Below are 18,548 nucleotides of genomic sequence, written 5' to 3' on the forward strand. Positions count from 1 at the left end.
TGTGGGGCCCGCAGGGCCTCCATCCAGTGGTTACCATTGTCTTTTCTAAGTTGTGACATGGCACTTTCAAATTCATCTAGGTGGTGTGCTGCATTTCTAAGTTTTCTTCTCTCATTTAGAGTAAAAACATAAAGAATTGTTTCCTTTCTTCTCTCTATCCGCTTCATCATGATGCATGAATTGTTTCCTTCAACATTCTAGATCTTATGTTGAAGTTTTGGTGAATGAGATCACAAACAGTTTTGGTGCAAGATACCAAGATTTCACCGATATTATCCTGTTTTGTAAATCTTCCAAGAAAGTCGTTGCGAATACTTTTCCGACGATTTATGGTCGGGTTACTTTTCGATGTTGAAACAAGGAACCGGATGTCTTGATTAGAGAATAGAGCGACCCTACTGAACCCCGCTTTGAAACTTGTTTCCAGATGTGGGTGCCATGAATTAATTAATTTTTTTGGTCGTGGGATGAAGCTTGGGTTGGTTGTTGGTTCGTGTAAATGTAATTATTGGTTAAAAAACATTGTACTCATTTGGTTTGTTTTTATGTTTCTAATATGGTATGAGCTGTTTTTATGCAGTGTGAAGACATTCTTAACGCGGACAGCCTTATTTTTCCAGGGGTTGGGGCTTTTTTTGCTGCAATGGACGTCTTTGAATAAGAATGGGTAAGTTCTTAGCACTGCATTATGCTCGATAATCGCTTCTTTTCGAAAGATAAAGATATTTTGAAGCCCCGCCTTTAGTCAGAGTTGGGATCAAAATGAACTTTAACTCAAACTTCCGCCCTTACTTAAACTTGAAAAACTGGAGAGGGCTGTTCCTATATCAATCATCTCAACAATCCTTCATTTGCTATCCCTATTTTACTCCTATTCTCATCGATATTGTCGTATTGTGATATTAACATTGAGGAGATAATTATATTCTACTAGAATGTATGATTTGCGGGATGGCGTAAGCTCAGTGCTTATATTGAAAATGACCGTCCCCTTTATATATCTAACGTGGTTGTGCTTTATAACGAAGTTGTGCTTCCATGAGCTAACTCGTCAATCTCGATAGCTTTTATACTTGAATGCATTTTACTTGCCAAAAAGCTGGTTCTAGAAGAAGATCAATAATAACTAACATCCCAAAGATCGCACAAGACAAAAGATATAGTAAATATCAACTTTTCCACTGGGAAGTTTCAAGTGTGGCTGACTTTTTCACAGCCACAAACAAGGCTACACAATACAGCATATTTGAGCTCCTCTCAATCTCATATTTGTACATTATGTTACATAAAGTACTCTTTCGTCTTTCAAGTTCATTTGTTTCGTTTGGTTATTTCTTTTTCTTTTGCAGGAATTTGGTTTATGTGAATGAAGGTGAAGGATGAACACGTACACCATGGGGTCCCAAAAGGTGTTTTGGGGTTTATAAAGGTATGATTTTTTGAGAAAAAATTGAAAATTTGATTGCTATTGCTAGAGATTTGTAGAACATCCTATTAAAACTTAATGGTCAATTCTGTAAACTAATAATTTGGGAGGGTATTAAGGACGAGAGTCGAACAGTAAGTGTTGTGAATTTTATTTGAAAACTTAAATCTATATTGATTGAATAACATCATGATAGGCGTTGTATTGATTCACTCATTTGTAAACATATATTATCCATCTTATTAAAATATTTTTACCAATTCACTTTGTTGTAGCTTGCTTCCTTTGATCCTACAAAGAAGAAGAAGAAGAAGGTTCTGATACAGGATCCTTCAGATGAATCTGTCGATAAATTGACTGAGAAAACAAAAAGCCTGTCAGGTATAAACTTTTTCCGCAATGTCCATATTTATACAGTGAACTTCTTATTTTGTAATGCTACAATAGTGTATATTCGACCCAGCATTGAAAGGATTGATTCCATAATCTATTTTTTTTTAATAATATTGCAATTTTATATCGTGGTCAAAAAGCTATAGAGAAAGTATATTGTTTTCTTAAGCCTCAACCTTAAGTAGGTGAATACTGCCTTAGTTCCAATATGTAATTACTAATCAGTTTAAACATAAGAATGAGGAACCTCCATGGAATGGCTGTGAGCTGTGTTTCTACGTTCATTATCATTTATACTCTGGATTGTGCGTGTATAAGTCTGCACTGCTAAGATGAACTTGAGTGATGAGGTTGACTTGGAAGACTATGTTTCTCGACCTGATAAGATTAGTGCTGCCGAGGTTAGTTTATTCAACTGTTATGCTTGCAGCTACATGTATATATATTTATTTTAAATACTGTTGCAACTTCTGGATGAACATGTCAAAGATAGCTGTTATCTTCTATGGGTGTGTGTGTGTGTTGAAAATGTGTTGTGAAATGGTTTCTGAAGTATGAAGTACGTATTTGTTCTTGTATTTGGACACTGGTAGGAGACTTTGTAACCACAACATTAGGAATCCAAATATGAATGTTATCTTTAATGAATTTTTCACTTGGATATCCAGTGAGTAACTTACGGATATCAGGGAATTCAAGGGAACTCAGGAATAGACTTAGCTTAAGAAATGGGTGATAGCCATGCGTAACTCAATGAAGGGGTGTGGAATGGATTGTGTTCTTGTACATGCATTAACCACCTTTAATTTATTCAGTGAATTGAATCACTTTTCTTTAAGTTTCTTAGTGGTATTTTCTGTATTGATCGGTAGTACCTGCATTGTCTTGTATGCAAGTTTAGGGTGCTTCTACAAAATTAGTGCCACAAGTGACTCCATATCAGTGCCGTAGGGCACGGGCATATCCTAGTATCATACAAATTCGATCGCTCACCGCTACTAGTGGCGGAGCCTATGTACGTTGGCTTCTCCGCAGCCACTTCAAAGCTCTCGAGCTCTCATTATATTTTAGGCTGGAGTTTTCAAGTGAATGGAATAGCTCAAGAGCTCGATCGCAACCGCCTCCCTGCGCTCCCACCAGTAGGAGAATCATCTTCAAGTTTCGAAAGAAACCTTCAACTTCTTGTAGTAATCCCGGTGACAGCTGTAATGGTAGCAATAGCAGCTCTGCTTTACCAGTATCGAATGCGAAGGAAAAAGCAGCCCGAGTGTTTAGAAGCATGGGAACTGGATTGTCCACACCGATTTCGATACAAAGACCTCTATATTGCTACGAAGGGTTTCAAACCAAGTGAAATAATTGGAGTAGGAGGATTTGGTAACGTGTATAAAGGGTTTCAAACCAGTTTTGGGTCATTTGACTCTGTTAGATTGGGTGAGTGAATGCTATCGTTCTGATCAAATTATGGACGTCGTTGATCCTAAACTCAACTCATCTTATGTTATTGAAGAGCTGGATCTGGTATTGAAGTTGGGTCTTCTTTGCTGTCATCCAAAATCTGATTCAAGACCTTCAATGAGGCAAGTGATGCGGTATCTCAATGGCGATGATTTGCTTCCTAACGACGACGATGCTTCTGATGCTTATCTTCATCTTGATAGTGTTAAATCCATCTACCGAGGTATGGACCCAAAGAATGAGAGCACGCAGCTGTCACAAGATTCTTCTTATGGTCGAATATCCACTAATTCACTGGAAGCTGGTAGATAGTATATTTGTAAGTTACTTGTATATTCCAATTTTGTATTTCAAGTTTTCAACTCAACATTTCTCTCAAGCCTAATGTAACGTTGCAATACACTAATGTAGCTCACTGTGAATCTGTGATCCAATAATCCATAGTCATAGCGAACATGATTTGATTACCCTTGTTTGGGAAATTACTATACCCTCAATAAATTTCTGATGAAAAAGAATAAACATATTGATGGAATGAGCAAAAATATCGAACGTAGCTCTTAAAATAAATGAAGTATATTATGGCGATCAGATCATTTTCAATATTATATTTAATCAACCTTCTAACAGAAACTGGAACATGGGCAAACTGCATTTACCTTCTAAGTTCTAACAGAACTCTCCTCTACTGTGAGTAGTTCAGTTGTGATAATCTGAATGATTGGAACATATGTGCATGGGCAATGCAAACTGCGCGCATTTGCCTTCTAAGAGAAACTGTCGTCTATTGTGAGTAGGTAAATTCTGATAATTAGTTTGAATAATTGGAAAATGGGCAGTGCAAACGGCCTTCCAACGGAAACTGTCGTCTTTTGTGATTTGTGACTTGTGAGCTAGTAGTTGAGCTTTGATAATTTGTAGGGCCAAATAATTATGTGGACCAATAAAAAAGATTTTTTTTTTTTTTTTGTGAGCAATAAAAAAGAGATGAGTCCTATTTTGTCAACAAGGTTGTTTTTTCGCTTGGTAAGAAAAATAGTATATTAAAATTTACAAAGAGTTACAAAAGTTGTTGTGAACAGGTCATAACTAAATGGAAACAAGAACATCACATAAAACATAAAGGTCAGCCTCCAATCCCTCCATACATGGCATTTACTTAAGTTTTTAAAGATTTGACTTTCGTCAGTTTACTTATCAAATGTCAAAGAATGGTTCTGGAGTTCTGGGTAGACACTGTCACGGGACATGGAAGGAGGGCGCGTACAAGAATTCAATGATTGACTAAGGGTCCAGTTTTTTTTTTTTTTTTTTATTCTCTTTCAGTCTAACTAACCCCTTGGAAGTTGGAATACATTTCCAAAGATACCTAAAGAGGAACTTGACCGCAAAGAAACTCCCCAGTAAGCAACCCCGCCCTTCGAGGCAACTACCGATGGAATAATAGCAGTAGCTTGCCTATGGAACATCACCCTTATTCATACCGAAGAATAGGTACTAAGTCTGATCCTTCGCATTAGGCTTTGAGCTGAATGGTCTCTTCGCCATGAAGAATCTTCATAACTCGTAAGAATAGAAAGACAAGAAAAATGTATGAAACTGAAGATCTAGAATGATTTTATTAGTTGCATTAAGATCTTTATTTTTTATGAAATTATATATTTGTATCCTGTAAAAAGGAAATAAATTGTTCAAGATTATAAGAGGAAAAAATCAAAATATAAGAATAAATGTGTGTAAGTGTGTTCCTTCTACATACGATTCTACCAGCTATATAGGATATAACAGGTATTCAAATCTATAGAAGTATATAGGTTACTAATTTTCAAGACTGCTGACACCAATTATATACCACCGAATTGTACAGTGCACGGTGCTTTGGAAGTTTTCGCTTTTACCAAGTAGGTCGAAGCAAAAATCTAAAATGCGAACACAGACTTCATATCTGCCATTTTCTAATCCACAGATCCACCATGATATTCAATACTAACTATGTTAAGTCGTTTAAACATGAAAAATGACATCACAATATTCTACTGAATTGCTTCACTTGGAGACTCCAAAGCAACAATAATAACCCACATAGAGAACATCATTACTACGTACAAGTCCAAGAAAGTTAAAAATAAATAAAAAACCAAAGCTTCACTAATTACGAAATAAAAAGACATCCAAACATCACAAGCAATTTGAACACTCCAAAAAATAACCACATTTTTCAAAGCCACGCCTCCTCAATACTAATCTAGTTTCTGGAGAGTAAATCTTGAGCAATCTTGTAAGAAGCATAAGCATCAATGCAGGCATATTCAATTTGATTCACATCCAAGATCCTTGATTCCCAGTTACTCAAGCACACATGTTCAGGTTTCATCATACGAAGTCCCGAGATTTCAAGAGCAAGATCCTTCAAACCGGGTCGCCTAAAACGGCCAGGATAACGTGTCTTAGCCAGCTCACGGATATCCAAGTGACTGCTGCATATAAGGCCATACTCATTTCGAAGCTTTTGAACGTCATCACCAACTTCAATTCCTACAAACTTAAATTTAGAGTCTCCAAGGAAATCTTTGAGTAAATTAGGAATTTCATCCATGTAGAATAACTGAAGGATGAGACACTTGTCATCGATGCATAGTTGCAAAGTAGCCGATTTGTTGCTCAGATCTCTGATTGGATGGGGCCTCCATTCGATGTCCAAACCAACAATAACTTGTGTCTTATGTTGGTGTATCGAAACAATGTCACGAATCCAATCTTGGGCCACAGATGCCTTGTCTGTGACTGTGGTCTCTATTGTCTTCCCAGAGAAATAAACTATGTATTGTGTATCACTGTTTGTACAAATCATTGCCATGACTCAAGCTTGCTCTATTCTTAGCCTTGTTATTGAGTTTGCAACACAATGTAATATATATAGTAAAAGGAGATCGAACGTTTATTTCTCCAAAGTTTAAACTATCTTATTGGAAATTGCACTTCCACTCCAGGCCATCTGTCAATCTTTACTTTTGCTCTAGGAAATTGTATTCTCTTGCAGTCCAATGCGTCAAGAAGAGGGCGTTTCAACTTTCAATGTTGGAGTTTGGTTCTAACAGATTACCAATAAGACATACGTATTAATGAAAATCCACATTAAACTCAATTACTAATGTTTAGCTAAGCATCAAAGAACAGGGATTTATTACTTGCGCAAACTTTTCCAATAACCGAAACAGAGAAAAAGGAGTGGGCCTGTGCTCTTTAGAAGCCCAAACACCCAGATCTGTAACAGATTTAGTGCCTTACTCGGCCAATCCATACAAAAAAAGAGTACGGATCACTAATTTGAGAAAAAACAACTTTAGAGGACACCGTTTTTTTAGTAACTCATATGGGCAAATTCCAACATTAAGTAATTCATGAATCCACGATTTCAATTTTAGTAATCATCAAGGACAAAATAAGTTGGCCTAGACTTTTTACTTTTTTAAAATACCAAATTTACCCATTCGTGTTATTATAGATATAAAACATATACATTTTTATTTATTTTTTAAATATAAATTTCACCCCTCTGTGTTATGTTTATAAAGCCATAAAAATTTGATTATTGTTGTACCCAAATAGGTTAACATACCTCATATACTATGTTGATGTATTGTTCATATCCCAAATATGTATAACAATTATTGTTCATACTCCAATAGGTGTTCTAATTAATCATACATTATGTTAAAGTATAAATAATGATTGTACATAGCTCATGTCGAAATATGAACAATGATTGTTCATACAAACAGTTGATACTCGAATATATATGAACAATCAATATTTGTTCATAGCTTATGTTTGAGGTATGAACAGTGTTCTCCAAATAGGTATGAACAATCAATATTCGTTCATAACTCATGTTTCAGCTATGAACAGTGTTGATGAATGAACATTAATTGTTCATACCTAAAATTAATATTCATATTTCAATCAATGTTCGTTTATAGGTGTTTTTACTGATCATACATTATGTTGAAGTATGAACAATGATTGTTCATTTTTCATGTTGAGGCATGAATAGTGATTATGCATAGCTCATATTGAAGTATGAACAGTGATTGCTCATACCCCAAATAGATATATATAAACGATTAATATTCATACTCCAATATGTGTTCTTATTTATCATATATTATGTTGGGGTATGAACAATCATAGGTATGAAGATACCAAATACACCGGGTCGTTTCGATTGGGCCGGGCTGTTTATTATTTCGCGTCAGGAATATATTTGACTTTTCATCTACCCAAGCTATTTTTTATTTCACGTCAAGAGTATACCTGACTTTTCATTTACCCCGTCCTTATGAGTGATTAAAAAAAAATGTGGTATTTACTTTTTTTCAGTCGTTTTGTCAATGAAATTCGCTTCCTTCAATTTATATAGAAATAGTTGTGTACATGTGCCGAATGAACCAAAGACTCAAAATAGTCTCGCCACCTTTGGCTATGCGTAGTATATGAGTTTTAGGTTGTGTTTGATAGCCCCATTTACCGTGACAAATCATGGCAAATGCAAAAATCTCATATTTGCCACTGTTTGATACCTTTTTAACCCAGTGGCAAATGCAAAAAAGATTTGCCACACCCTTTGATTTACCACCATTTTCGTTACAAATTTTGCATTGGGGGGAGTTGCGTAAATTTTGCAACGCCAAAAAACACATGAATTTGCCACCAAAAAATAATAATTTGCCGCACCAAAAGAAAAAAACCCGACTTCTTCTTCTCCAACCCAACTTCTTCAAAATCTCTCCAACCCAACTTCTTCAAAATCCAGCGAGTTGAGATTTTCTCAAGGAAGAAATCACTTTCTCTCCTTAACAGGTTCGTTCCTCTCTCTTCCTCTCCTTCATCCCTCCTCCTCTCTTTTGGCACATAGAAAATGAAGCTTTGGAGATGATGGAAATGAAACTTGTATGTATGTTCTTGTTTTTTACATAGTTTGCACTAAAAGAAAAAAAAGTCGACACCACCAGTATATTCCCGAAATGACGATATTTATGTTTGTGCATAATATCTAATATGTAAATGGAAAGTTGTAGAGACCTTCACAATAGATTTGAACCAAAGAAGGGGATTTCCTGGGCTATTAAATGATAGATTAGATAGTATGATACAATCAAAACAAGGTATCATGGTTTACACCATAGGAATTAGAGGCGTTCATGTTGAACTTTTGGCATGGCCATAGACTCAATTTTGAAGTATTTTTTATTTGGGTCTTGCCACTTTGGTTAATTAAGTGTAATTATGAAATAGGGGTGTGAGAATTTTGGTTAATTATTAGTTATGACTTTCATCCAGTGCACGACAAGGATGTTAAGAACAAACTATTTGTGTTCAACCCAAAAAAAAAAAAAAAAAAAAAAAACTAATGTATTTCTCTGGGCAGTTAAATCGCTACTCGGTGGAGGTGCGAGTAGCGAGTAGGTCTACTCGGTCGGGGATTAATCGGGATTACTCGGGCGATTTTTTAAACCGCTACTCGGTGGAGGAGCGAGTAGCGAGTAGGTTTACTCGGTCAGGGATTAATCGGGATTACTCGAGATGTCTTAATTTTTATGTTATATGTAGCATGTACATAACGCTGGCCAATGTGGCATACAACATGGTACAAAATTTTTGCTATCAATATGCTATAGAAATGTTGACATTGTCCATAGTTATTTAACCACTAAAGTTTCAGTCAATATCATTGTTTTTTCAATCTTTTATTTTCTTTAACTTGTCATAGTTATTTGACCACTAAATATTATTTTATACTTTCTTAAGATTAACAACCATTGCATATTTTAAATCACACTTGACGGGTTTAAAATTTTTATCAATCGGGGTTTTCCATGTTTTTGCTTTGTCTTATTGGTCTCATGCATGACTGTCCATTTAATTAGGTAGAATGCCGACTGACGAAGAGCGTAGGTTTGATGCGGTTACCATGATGCTAACAATCATGCAGGCTATGATGTGGTACCAATGGTATAGGAGAAATAAGCGAATGTTTATAGTTCCTAGGGCCCTCATTAGAAATTGGGATGCTCAGAGAAATATTATGTTCATGCGAATGTTTAAGTGTAGTGACTGTATATGCTACGAACAGTTGAGAATGAGAATATTCACATTTGAACGTCTATGCACTCTATTGCGGGCGTATGGGTTAGTTGATAGTTGGTCTGTTAAGGTTGAAGAACAAGTAGCCATTTTCTTACACACGGTTGGGCACGACTTAAGGAATCGGAATTTCAAAGTTCAGTTTTTTAGATCAACTGAAACAATTAACCGATACTTCCACCAAGTCTTAAATGCACTGCTTAGGCTACATAGAGATGAGGTACGACCTGCTACAATGGAAAACTCTCCAGCCGACTGTGGTGGACCACCTAAACATTGGCACCATTTTTTCTAGGTTTGTTAGCTATATATCTAATGCACATAATGTTAATTAGTAATTCTTTTACTGATGATGGTATATTAATTAGGATGATGTGGGTGCAATTGATGGCACCCACTTTGAAGGTTACATACCACCTCAAGATCAAGTTAGGTATCGTAATCGAAAGGGTCAGGTTACTCAGAATGTCTTAGTGGCATGTACATTTGGTATGAGATTCACCTATGTACTTACTGGGTGAGAGGGTTCCGCCCATGATGGTCGTTTGCTGAGAAATGCAATGAGTCGGCCAGGGCACAAACTAACTGTACCACATGGTAAGTATCCTTAAAACATTTCAAATCCCAACTATTTTTTAGTATTATTAAAATTCAGCAATCATTCTAATTAATTTTTTCACATAGGTAAGTATTATCTCGCCGATGCTGGGTTCCCGCTAGTTCCACACTTCTTTACACCATATCGTGCTATAAGATATTATCTTAGTGACCAACAACGTAACTCTAGATACAACGGTGCCCGAAATGCAAAAGAAATGTATAACTTCCGTCATTCATCTTTATGGAATGTTGTTGAAAGGACAATTGGTGTGTTGAAGAAAAGATTTGTGTATCTTAGGCACGCTCCCCACCATGACATTCAGACACAAGCAAAGATAATTTGTGCATGTTGTGGGTTGCATAACTTTTTGCTTGATAATAATGATGATATATGGGAAGAAGAAAGAGCAACTATTAAAGAGGAAGGAAATGGAGAAGTAGGCGATGATACGGGGATAACCATGACTCCGAGTGATGGTTGGACAGCGTGGAGAGATGGGTTGATGGCGAACATGTGGGAGCGTCGAGATGAACGAAATGGAAAAGAATAACTAGTGTGTTGTTGGCAATAGTGGTTTAACTTTATGTTTTTTGTTGTCGTTGTTTTGATAATGTTGATTGATGTGTTTTGCCTCGGGGATGCTTGTATTATTCTGGCTTATGACTTTTGTTATTCTATATGACAGTATGGTTCTTTATAGCCTTCCTTATATTAGTAACTCTTTGATTAGATTTGTGTATGATTATCTTAACTTTGTTTTGGTTTCAGGTCCTACACTACAAAGTTTATTGTTACATTTTGGTTTCGTGTCGATATAGAACATTGATTATTATATTAATCTCTTTTGGTTTATTATATTCAGAACAATGTCACATAACAATGCTAGAAGCCAAGCACCACGTCCTCCACCCCCACCTCCGCCAATTCTAGAAGCTCCTTAGGGAAAGCATCAAATACGTTGGAACGATGGAATGGACAAGGTCCTTGTCGGAACTTTGTTTGACATCATTTCTGTTCTAGGGAGGGGTTCTCAGAATTCTAATATTTCCAATAAAGATACTCTAGATCAAGTTGCAAGTGTCATAACCAATTCTGGTTCTCAAAACGTGGAATGGAAGAATGTGCGCTCTAGGCTAAGGACATTAAAGGGTGCCTACACAGTTGCTGCAGAGTTGCTAGCCCATAGTGGCTTCTCCTTTAACCATCAAACTAAGTACATTCAGGCTGAGGCCGATGTATGGGAGAGGTATATTCAGGTAAATGATCTTGATTTAGCCATTTTGTATATATTTTGCTTTAATATATTTGTCATTAAAGGGAAGCTAGCTTCCTAGAGGACTTACAGTGAGTGATCACATTATCATTGTAGGCCCACCCAGCCGCAGCAAGTTATAAAACCAAGTGGCTTTAACACTATGAGATGCTTGACTTTATATATGGAAACGATTATGCAAATGGAGGTGGAAACTTTAATGCGCATGATACTGATGCTATACCTATATTGGATGGTAAGTTAAGCGAAATGTTTTTTTTATTTGTGGTTTTCCTTTATGTGATAAGATACTACTAAGCTAATAACTATGTTGTGTGTTTAATTTAATAGATGAAATTGATGATAATGACCCCGTTAATGTAAATGAATATGTTGACAATACTGGAGATGCTACCCAAGGCTCCGGAGTGAATGTGGAAGAAGAATCACCGCGTCAAAATTCGAATGGGCAAAAAAAAAAAAAAAACCACGCATAGATGTGAATGACGAGAAGATAGCTAAGACATTCTAACATCTTGCAGAAGCTGCTAAGGCAATGGCGGACAATTTGAAGCGACCTCCTAGCATGATGCAGAAAGTTCATGATGCCTTGAAAGGTCTTGAGTTGTCTAAAGAAAATTTTAAGTATGGAATGACATTCCTTGGAAATAACCCAAACATGGGTGAAATCTTTTTGAGTTTTGATGATGAAGATCTTAGGGGGGAGTGGCTTTTGGACAACCTTCCAGTGGCTTAAGGCATTTCTTTTGGATTTTTGCTATTATGGTACATGTGATGCGCGCACTTGTCTGGTTTAAGGCATTTCTTTTGGATTTTTTTTGTAAAACACCAGATATTGTACTTACGGTTGATTTATAAAAGTCTGACATGCTTGTATAAATTGTATATTTTGCTTTTGTTATAAATGTCTAACAACACCAGTTCCTTAATGATCACCAGTTGCTTTTGTTATGCGATTCCATTTTATGTGTATGTGATTCCATTTTATTTCAAAATACTTGAATTTGATGATATGCAATTCCATTTTATGTGTTTGGTTTTGAATTTGGAAGTGTTAGAATTGTTGGAAATTGAATATGGAAGTTAAGAAAAAAAGAAATCGAGGTTCGGCAAATTTCAGTCCCAAACGACTTTGCCACACCGTTTGGGACTTAGTCCAAACGGTGTGGCCACACCGGTCAAGAGGCCAAAAAACAGAACTTCATATTTTGTCAAAGTTCAAATCCCAAACGACATGACCACACTGTTTGGACTGAGTCTCAACCGACTTGGTCACACCATTTGGGATATGGACTTAAAAAACTTGCCGGTGTGACCACACCGTTTAGACTAGGTCCCAAACGGTGTGCCCATGTCGTTTGGGATTTGAACTTGGATAAAAAATGACTTGTCTGTTTTTTTGCCCCTTGACCGGTGTGGCCACGCCGTTTGGACTTAGTCCCAAACGACATGGCCACACCGTTTGGGACCTTTTTTATCCAAGTTCAAATCCAAACGATATGGCCACACCATTTGGACTTAGTCCCAAACGGCATGGCCACACCGTTTGGGACTAATTCCAAACGGTGTGGCCATATCGTTTGGATTTGAACTTGGATAAAAGTGAACTTGTCTGTTTTTTTGCCTCTTGACTGGTGTGAACTTGGATAAAAATGAACTTGTCGTTTAGGACTAATTCCAAACGGCATGGCCACACTGTTTGGACTTAGTCCCAAACGGTGTGGCCACACCGGTCAAGAGGCAAAAAAACATATGTTTCGTGTTTTGGCAATTTATCAGTTGAGCTAAATTTATTGATGATCATAAAATTTGTTGTTGATGTTGATTGATGATCATATGAGTTGAGCTAAATTTGGTGTTGACAAACGTTGGCATTATACTGGTGGTATAGTATCTGCATCAATGCATCATATCAACTTATATAACAAAATTGTAAGTGGGCGCGCTTGTGTAACAACAGTAACATTTATAATAAGCACATCAAAATGCTTTATGCAATCCCAAATATTATTGTTCTGTATTACAAAATTTAAGCACATCATAATGAATTAGCAACAAGTATAGCATGCCTGCACCTAGCTTTGGCTTGTTCAAGCCTTTCACTCCAAGTTTCAGCTCAGTTATCAATCTCTCTTCAACTTCTCCACCTTCTTTCAACACTTCTGCTTCTTCTCTCGCTCTTTCCGCGACAATTTCTCCCGTTGTAGCTAATAACTCAATTCTGACGCACTTTCTTCGAATAGTGGTGTAGTCCAAAAGAAATGGTCAGTACCAAAAGAGATGTTCTTCTCAGACATCTTTGTCAGAAACCTATTTGCAAATCAATGAAATTAATTAAGCAATAAAATTTTCAATTCAAATAACACATGCTGGACAAATATATTATAAGTTCAAACCTTTTAATCCTCCTTAAAGTTTCACGACTAACTTCAAACTCCTCCTTACAAGGTTCCATCCTTCTTTTCAAAAACTCGTCGCCCCATTTCAATCTATCAACAGTAACATCACCACACCATAATATCCCTCTAATAACCTTCCCGACCCGGCCCGCCAATCCCCTTGGCAACACTCCCACTATAATCTTCAACATTCGGAGCCAATGTAGTCCAATAAGTAGTTGATCTCTCTTCCATTATCTCCTTCTTCTTCTTCTCAACTTTCATCTTTGCTGGCGAAATCTCATTCGCCATCGAAACATCCAACACATCAGACTTGTTCTTCTCCAAAAACCTTCTATACAGAAAAACTACTATAATATCCCAACACATTATCCATTTCCTTCAATAAACTCTCCTGCCCTTTCGACGCAAATGTGACCCCATAATTCAACAAATCCACTTCATGCCCCTCTACATCGTCATCACTACCACTATGTGACAGAAAGCGAAGCGAAAAGAAATAATGAGAATCATCCAAAGCTTCAAACGTTTCTTCTCCAACCACACACATTATCCCAACACAGATTCAATTTCCACAACTAAACAAAACCCAAACAACAAAAAAAACACCAATCAATCCTAAAAAGGAAAAGGGAAGGGACTTACCCTCTAAAGAAGAAGAAGTCATAATTCAGTAACATAAAGCTTTGCTTCTCCACATTACAACCATGTAACAAACACCCCTTTCTTTGTCACCTGCATATAATAAGCTTTTCAATACTTGTTAAAACAGGAAACAACTTAAACAACATATCAGAAATATATGGAGGTTTTGATAATAAACTATCACATTTCCGATGCAGAAATTTCACATCTGTTGCAATACAAATAATAGTACTAAAACACACTAAATTTCAAGACATTGCCCCAGAAAGACTTGCCAACCAAATTAGAATTTAATTCATTACAATATCCCAGAAGGTTCTACATAAACACTAGTACAAGACAAACCAAGGATGTAAATAAACATTCATCAAAAGACTGCCTCTATAACACACTTCCAACAAGACTTCCAACAAGACTGCCTCTATCTTCCAACAAAGCTCCAGCAAAACAAAAGTTTGTAAAGTGAACTAACCAAACTCAACATTGCTAAATCCAATGCTCCTTAACGATATCGTCCGCCAATGAACTTGCATCGGGTCAAATTGTATGCCTCCATGAACTCGTTCCGTGCATCGTCTGGAATCGTAGTTCGTCTGGAATCGTAGTCTCACCCAATTGCAGGCCTTGATTGAGCAAGCGAGAAATTTCATCGATGACGGGGTGTTGTCAAAATTAAAATGAAAAACTACATTAGTAAGAAGACACAATATTAAATTTCACATCGTACCCGCGTCCGAAAGTAGTTCGCATCGAGGTCTTTGGTCTTGGGGGATCTGAGGGTACAAACTGCATATGACCCAACTGACGCACAACCCTTGAAACATTGTACTGCTCGACATTATCAAGAAAGCATATAAATCCCTCGAAAAATGTTATTTCATCTACCGGTCGTGTAGCTAGGACTTCAACATAGGGATACCAATCAACCTGTCAAATAACATATGATCGGGAAAATTAATCATTAACCACATACTAATAATATCAATTAATAAATAAAACTATTTACATACAAAAATACTTACATCGGTACAAGTCATATTGTCAATGGTGGCTCGAGTATGCTTCAATGCAGCTGTTGTGCTAGCATAAAAAGACTGGGTAACTGAGTACCTATGAGCACGCGCCATGCTCAACTGATAGTCCTCATTTGGGAATGGCCTGAACACCGGGAAGTACTCATAAATCTATGCCTAAATTAATATAGACACCCAGTTAATATTGTAATAGATAGATAAAATTGACATTGAAAAGAAAAACATAAAAACTAATACCTGTAGGAGAGTGAAATAGCCTGAAACACCCTTCACCTTGGCACTTGTGGCAGTCCCAAGACCCCTGTACAAGTAAGCCAGTAAGGATGCACCCCACGCGTAGTCTCTGATCTCGGCAAATTTCGAAAGCAGTCTCAGATAACAAATGGGAACTGTAGTTCCATATGTGTCGGTGAAGGCGGTACATCTAAAGAAAAATAACAGATAAGCTCTCACAGCAAACTGTAACTCTTTTTTTGTTGACGCCTTATTCACAACAACCCCATTTTCATCACATAAATCTTCATTCGTTACCTTCCCAGCAAACTGCTTCATCAAGAAATCCATCCTAACTTTGGAAGTGAACTTATTGGCTTTCATCTCCGCATCTATCTTATCCATGGGTATGCCAAGATCTTTGTGGAGGAGTCTTTTTGTCTGTTCCAGGGTCGAATCAGTGTCCCCAGAGTCACTGCTTTGCCTTTGATCGGAACTCCTAAGAGTTGGGAAACATCGTCAAATGTGATTGTCATCTCGCCCCATGGCATATGAAACGTGTTGGCCTCTGGATGCCACCTCTCCACAAACGCAAAGACCAACACAGGATCCTGATGCCTGTATACACCTAAGACCAGAGCACATAAGCTGGTCCTTTGAAGCTCCTCGTGAAAATTAGAACAGTCTGAACACTCTCCGACGATATCCCATTATACCAACTTGTTTAGGTGCCCATGGCACTTCAACACCCCTCGCTCCGCCTAAAACAACAAAAACTTAGTATTAATGTATGCACAAGGTTTCATAAACAAAATTTAAATACTAATAGACACTATATGATAATATTACCTGCCCCTCCCAAACATCGCGAGCCACGTGCACCGCATAGTCATACAACAGATGTGACACACGAGGGCCACCTCCATAAACACCTCTCTGGAACTCCAAGTCATTGTTAGACTTTCTCACAATATTCACTGGAGGTACAGCTTCAGGGACTTCCTCGTCATCCTCCTCCTCCTCCTCCTCATCCTCCGCGTCCTCCTCTTCTGCATCATCAACACCCCCTTCGTCATCTTCTTCACTATTATCTTCTTCACCATCACCTACAACTACACTCTTCCCACGATCTATATTTACGTCATCTACATCTACATGTTCATCTAAATCTAAATCTAAATATACATCTACATCTACATCACTCAGAACTGTCCGCTTTCTTCTCTTTTGATTTTCTAACTCTACACCACTTACTATATTACTAGGATCATCAGCTTTCCAATCCCCTCTACGGACTGATGCCGAGGTGGTTGTTGCCCTTTCTCTCTTTTTCTCAGGCTCCTCGCGACCCGAACTACTACTCTCCCCACCTAACAACTTCTTAGCACCCGTGAAAACAATTTTTGCTACATTCTTCACATTCACATTCTTTGTTCGAGGCATTGCTACAAAATAAATAGGAGTTAAAAAATAAAACATTCAAGTAATTCAAATTGTTTATTAACAAGCAAATGCACAACTTCTAATACTAACAAGCAAAGTAACCTCATTAGGCTTTACACTCTCATATTCCATCCTTTGAAACAACTCAAATGCTTCACTAGCAGAACCCCATTGTGCATAAGCACCAATCATAGTTGCCTAAGAAACTACAGTTTTCTCAACCATTTTATCAAAAAGTGTACTAGCCGAAACCAAACTCCCACAATTAGAATACATATACATTAATGTATTATGTATATAAGAATCCAAATACAAGCCAAATTTCACACAATGAGAATGCAACTGTTTCCCTACACTCAAATTCCCACAAGATGATTTAAACAATGATGGGAATGTGAAGTTATCAGGAAACAGACCGTTTTGGATCATTTCTTTATAAAAAGCACTAGCTTCTTGATGTAAGGTTTTATTGTGTTTTGCCAAGATGATTCTTTGAGCAAAACCAAATATTCCAGACACTAGGGCTGGTCATCGACCTACCCGAGTCGAGTTTTGCTATACTCGAGCTCGACTCGCACATGCAGAGCTCAACTCGACTCGAACTCACATTCGAGCTTCATATTGAAGCTCAAGCTCGACTCGCCTAGTTATACTAATAGCTCGAGCTCGGCTCAGCTCGACTCATTTTATACTTCGAGCTCGAGCTCAGGTTCAAACTCGAGTTCAGTTATGCTCGTTTGAACTCGAACTCAAGCTCAAACTCGAAAAAAATGTATATAAAATATTAAAACTAGTATAAATTGTAAATTATAGTTGGGTATAAAGTATAAAATGTCATATAAATTATAAATTATATACTACGTATGGGCTTATAAAACGAGTAGCTCATGAGCTACTCAAGCTCGAGCTCGACTCGAGTAGCTCGCGAGTAACTCGCAAGCTACTCGCTATCTAGAATGAGCTTTAAATTAAGCTTAAGCTCGACTCATACTTTTGTGTGAACGAGTTTGAGTCGAGCCTTCAACGAGCTGAGCTCGAATTACTCACGAATAGCTCGACTCGATGACCAGCCCTACCAGACACTAAATATGCACAAAACAACTACATAATTATAATTATATGAAGCCGAAACAAGTAGCTTAAAACATATAACAAAATGGGTGTCTAGAATTCAAAAGAATTGAATCAAACATAACATTATTAAAAAAAAAAAAAAAAAACCATCAGAATGCTTTTAACATGGTTGATCGGACTATTATGTTGAGAGAGGTTCGTATCCATTGCCCAGCTATTTCCCCTTGGGTTGAGTACTTGTATTGTTAACCTGCGAGGTTATATATGGGGGATAGCTACATATGGTCTGCTACTGGGGTCCAGCAAGGCGACCCTTTGGGTCCCCTTCTATTTGCAATGGTGTTGCATCCCCTGATTCTGCGGATCCAGTCCAGTTGTCAGTTGTTACTACATGCTTGGTATCTAGATGATGGGACTCTGATTGGAGATATAGAATAGGTGGCGA

At 37.3% G+C, this 18,548-nt stretch overlaps 3 protein-coding genes and 1 long non-coding RNA gene across 4 annotated transcripts; 2 read left to right on the forward strand and 2 right to left on the reverse strand.

The window, feature by feature from the left end:
• The first annotated feature begins 1,170 nt into the window (after nucleotides 1-1,170).
• Nucleotides 1,171-1,925, forward strand: LOC147489938 (uncharacterized). Its single transcript, XR_015201486.1, has 2 exons — nucleotides 1,171-1,429; nucleotides 1,702-1,925. It is a non-coding gene; the product is annotated as an uncharacterized LOC147489938 (long non-coding RNA).
• A 3,331-nt stretch (nucleotides 1,926-5,256) lies between these two features.
• Nucleotides 5,257-6,303, reverse strand: LOC147489939 (3'-5' exonuclease-like). The gene has a single exon (XM_086572537.1). The coding sequence runs from the start codon at nucleotides 6,132-6,134 to the stop codon at nucleotides 5,523-5,525; it is 612 nt and encodes a 203-aa protein (XP_086428663.1). The 5' UTR covers nucleotides 6,135-6,303; the 3' UTR covers nucleotides 5,257-5,522.
• A 2,906-nt stretch (nucleotides 6,304-9,209) lies between these two features.
• Nucleotides 9,210-10,572, forward strand: LOC147489940 (uncharacterized). Its single transcript, XM_086574775.1, has 3 exons — nucleotides 9,210-9,641; nucleotides 9,790-9,910; nucleotides 10,106-10,572. The coding sequence occupies exons 1-3, from the start codon at nucleotides 9,210-9,212 to the stop codon at nucleotides 10,570-10,572; spliced, it is 1,020 nt and encodes a 339-aa protein (XP_086430901.1).
• Nucleotides 10,573-14,291: 3,719 nt separating this feature from the next.
• On the reverse strand, nucleotides 14,292-16,602 carry LOC147489941 (protein MAINTENANCE OF MERISTEMS-like). Its single transcript, XM_086573247.1, has 4 exons — nucleotides 16,436-16,602; nucleotides 15,611-16,347; nucleotides 15,362-15,529; nucleotides 14,292-15,266 (listed from the first exon to the last, which is right to left on the reverse strand). Exons 2-3 carry the CDS (start codon nucleotides 15,989-15,991, stop codon nucleotides 15,524-15,526), a joined length of 387 nt encoding a protein of 128 aa, XP_086429373.1. The 5' UTR covers nucleotides 15,992-16,347; nucleotides 16,436-16,602; the 3' UTR covers nucleotides 14,292-15,266; nucleotides 15,362-15,523.
• Between the last annotated feature and the right edge of the window lie 1,946 nt (nucleotides 16,603-18,548).

Source organism: Coptis chinensis, chromosome 7 (genome assembly GCF_015680905.1).
Source record: "Coptis chinensis isolate HL-2020 chromosome 7, ASM1568090v1, whole genome shotgun sequence".
Classification (NCBI taxonomy): Eukaryota; Viridiplantae; Streptophyta; class Magnoliopsida; order Ranunculales; family Ranunculaceae; genus Coptis; species Coptis chinensis.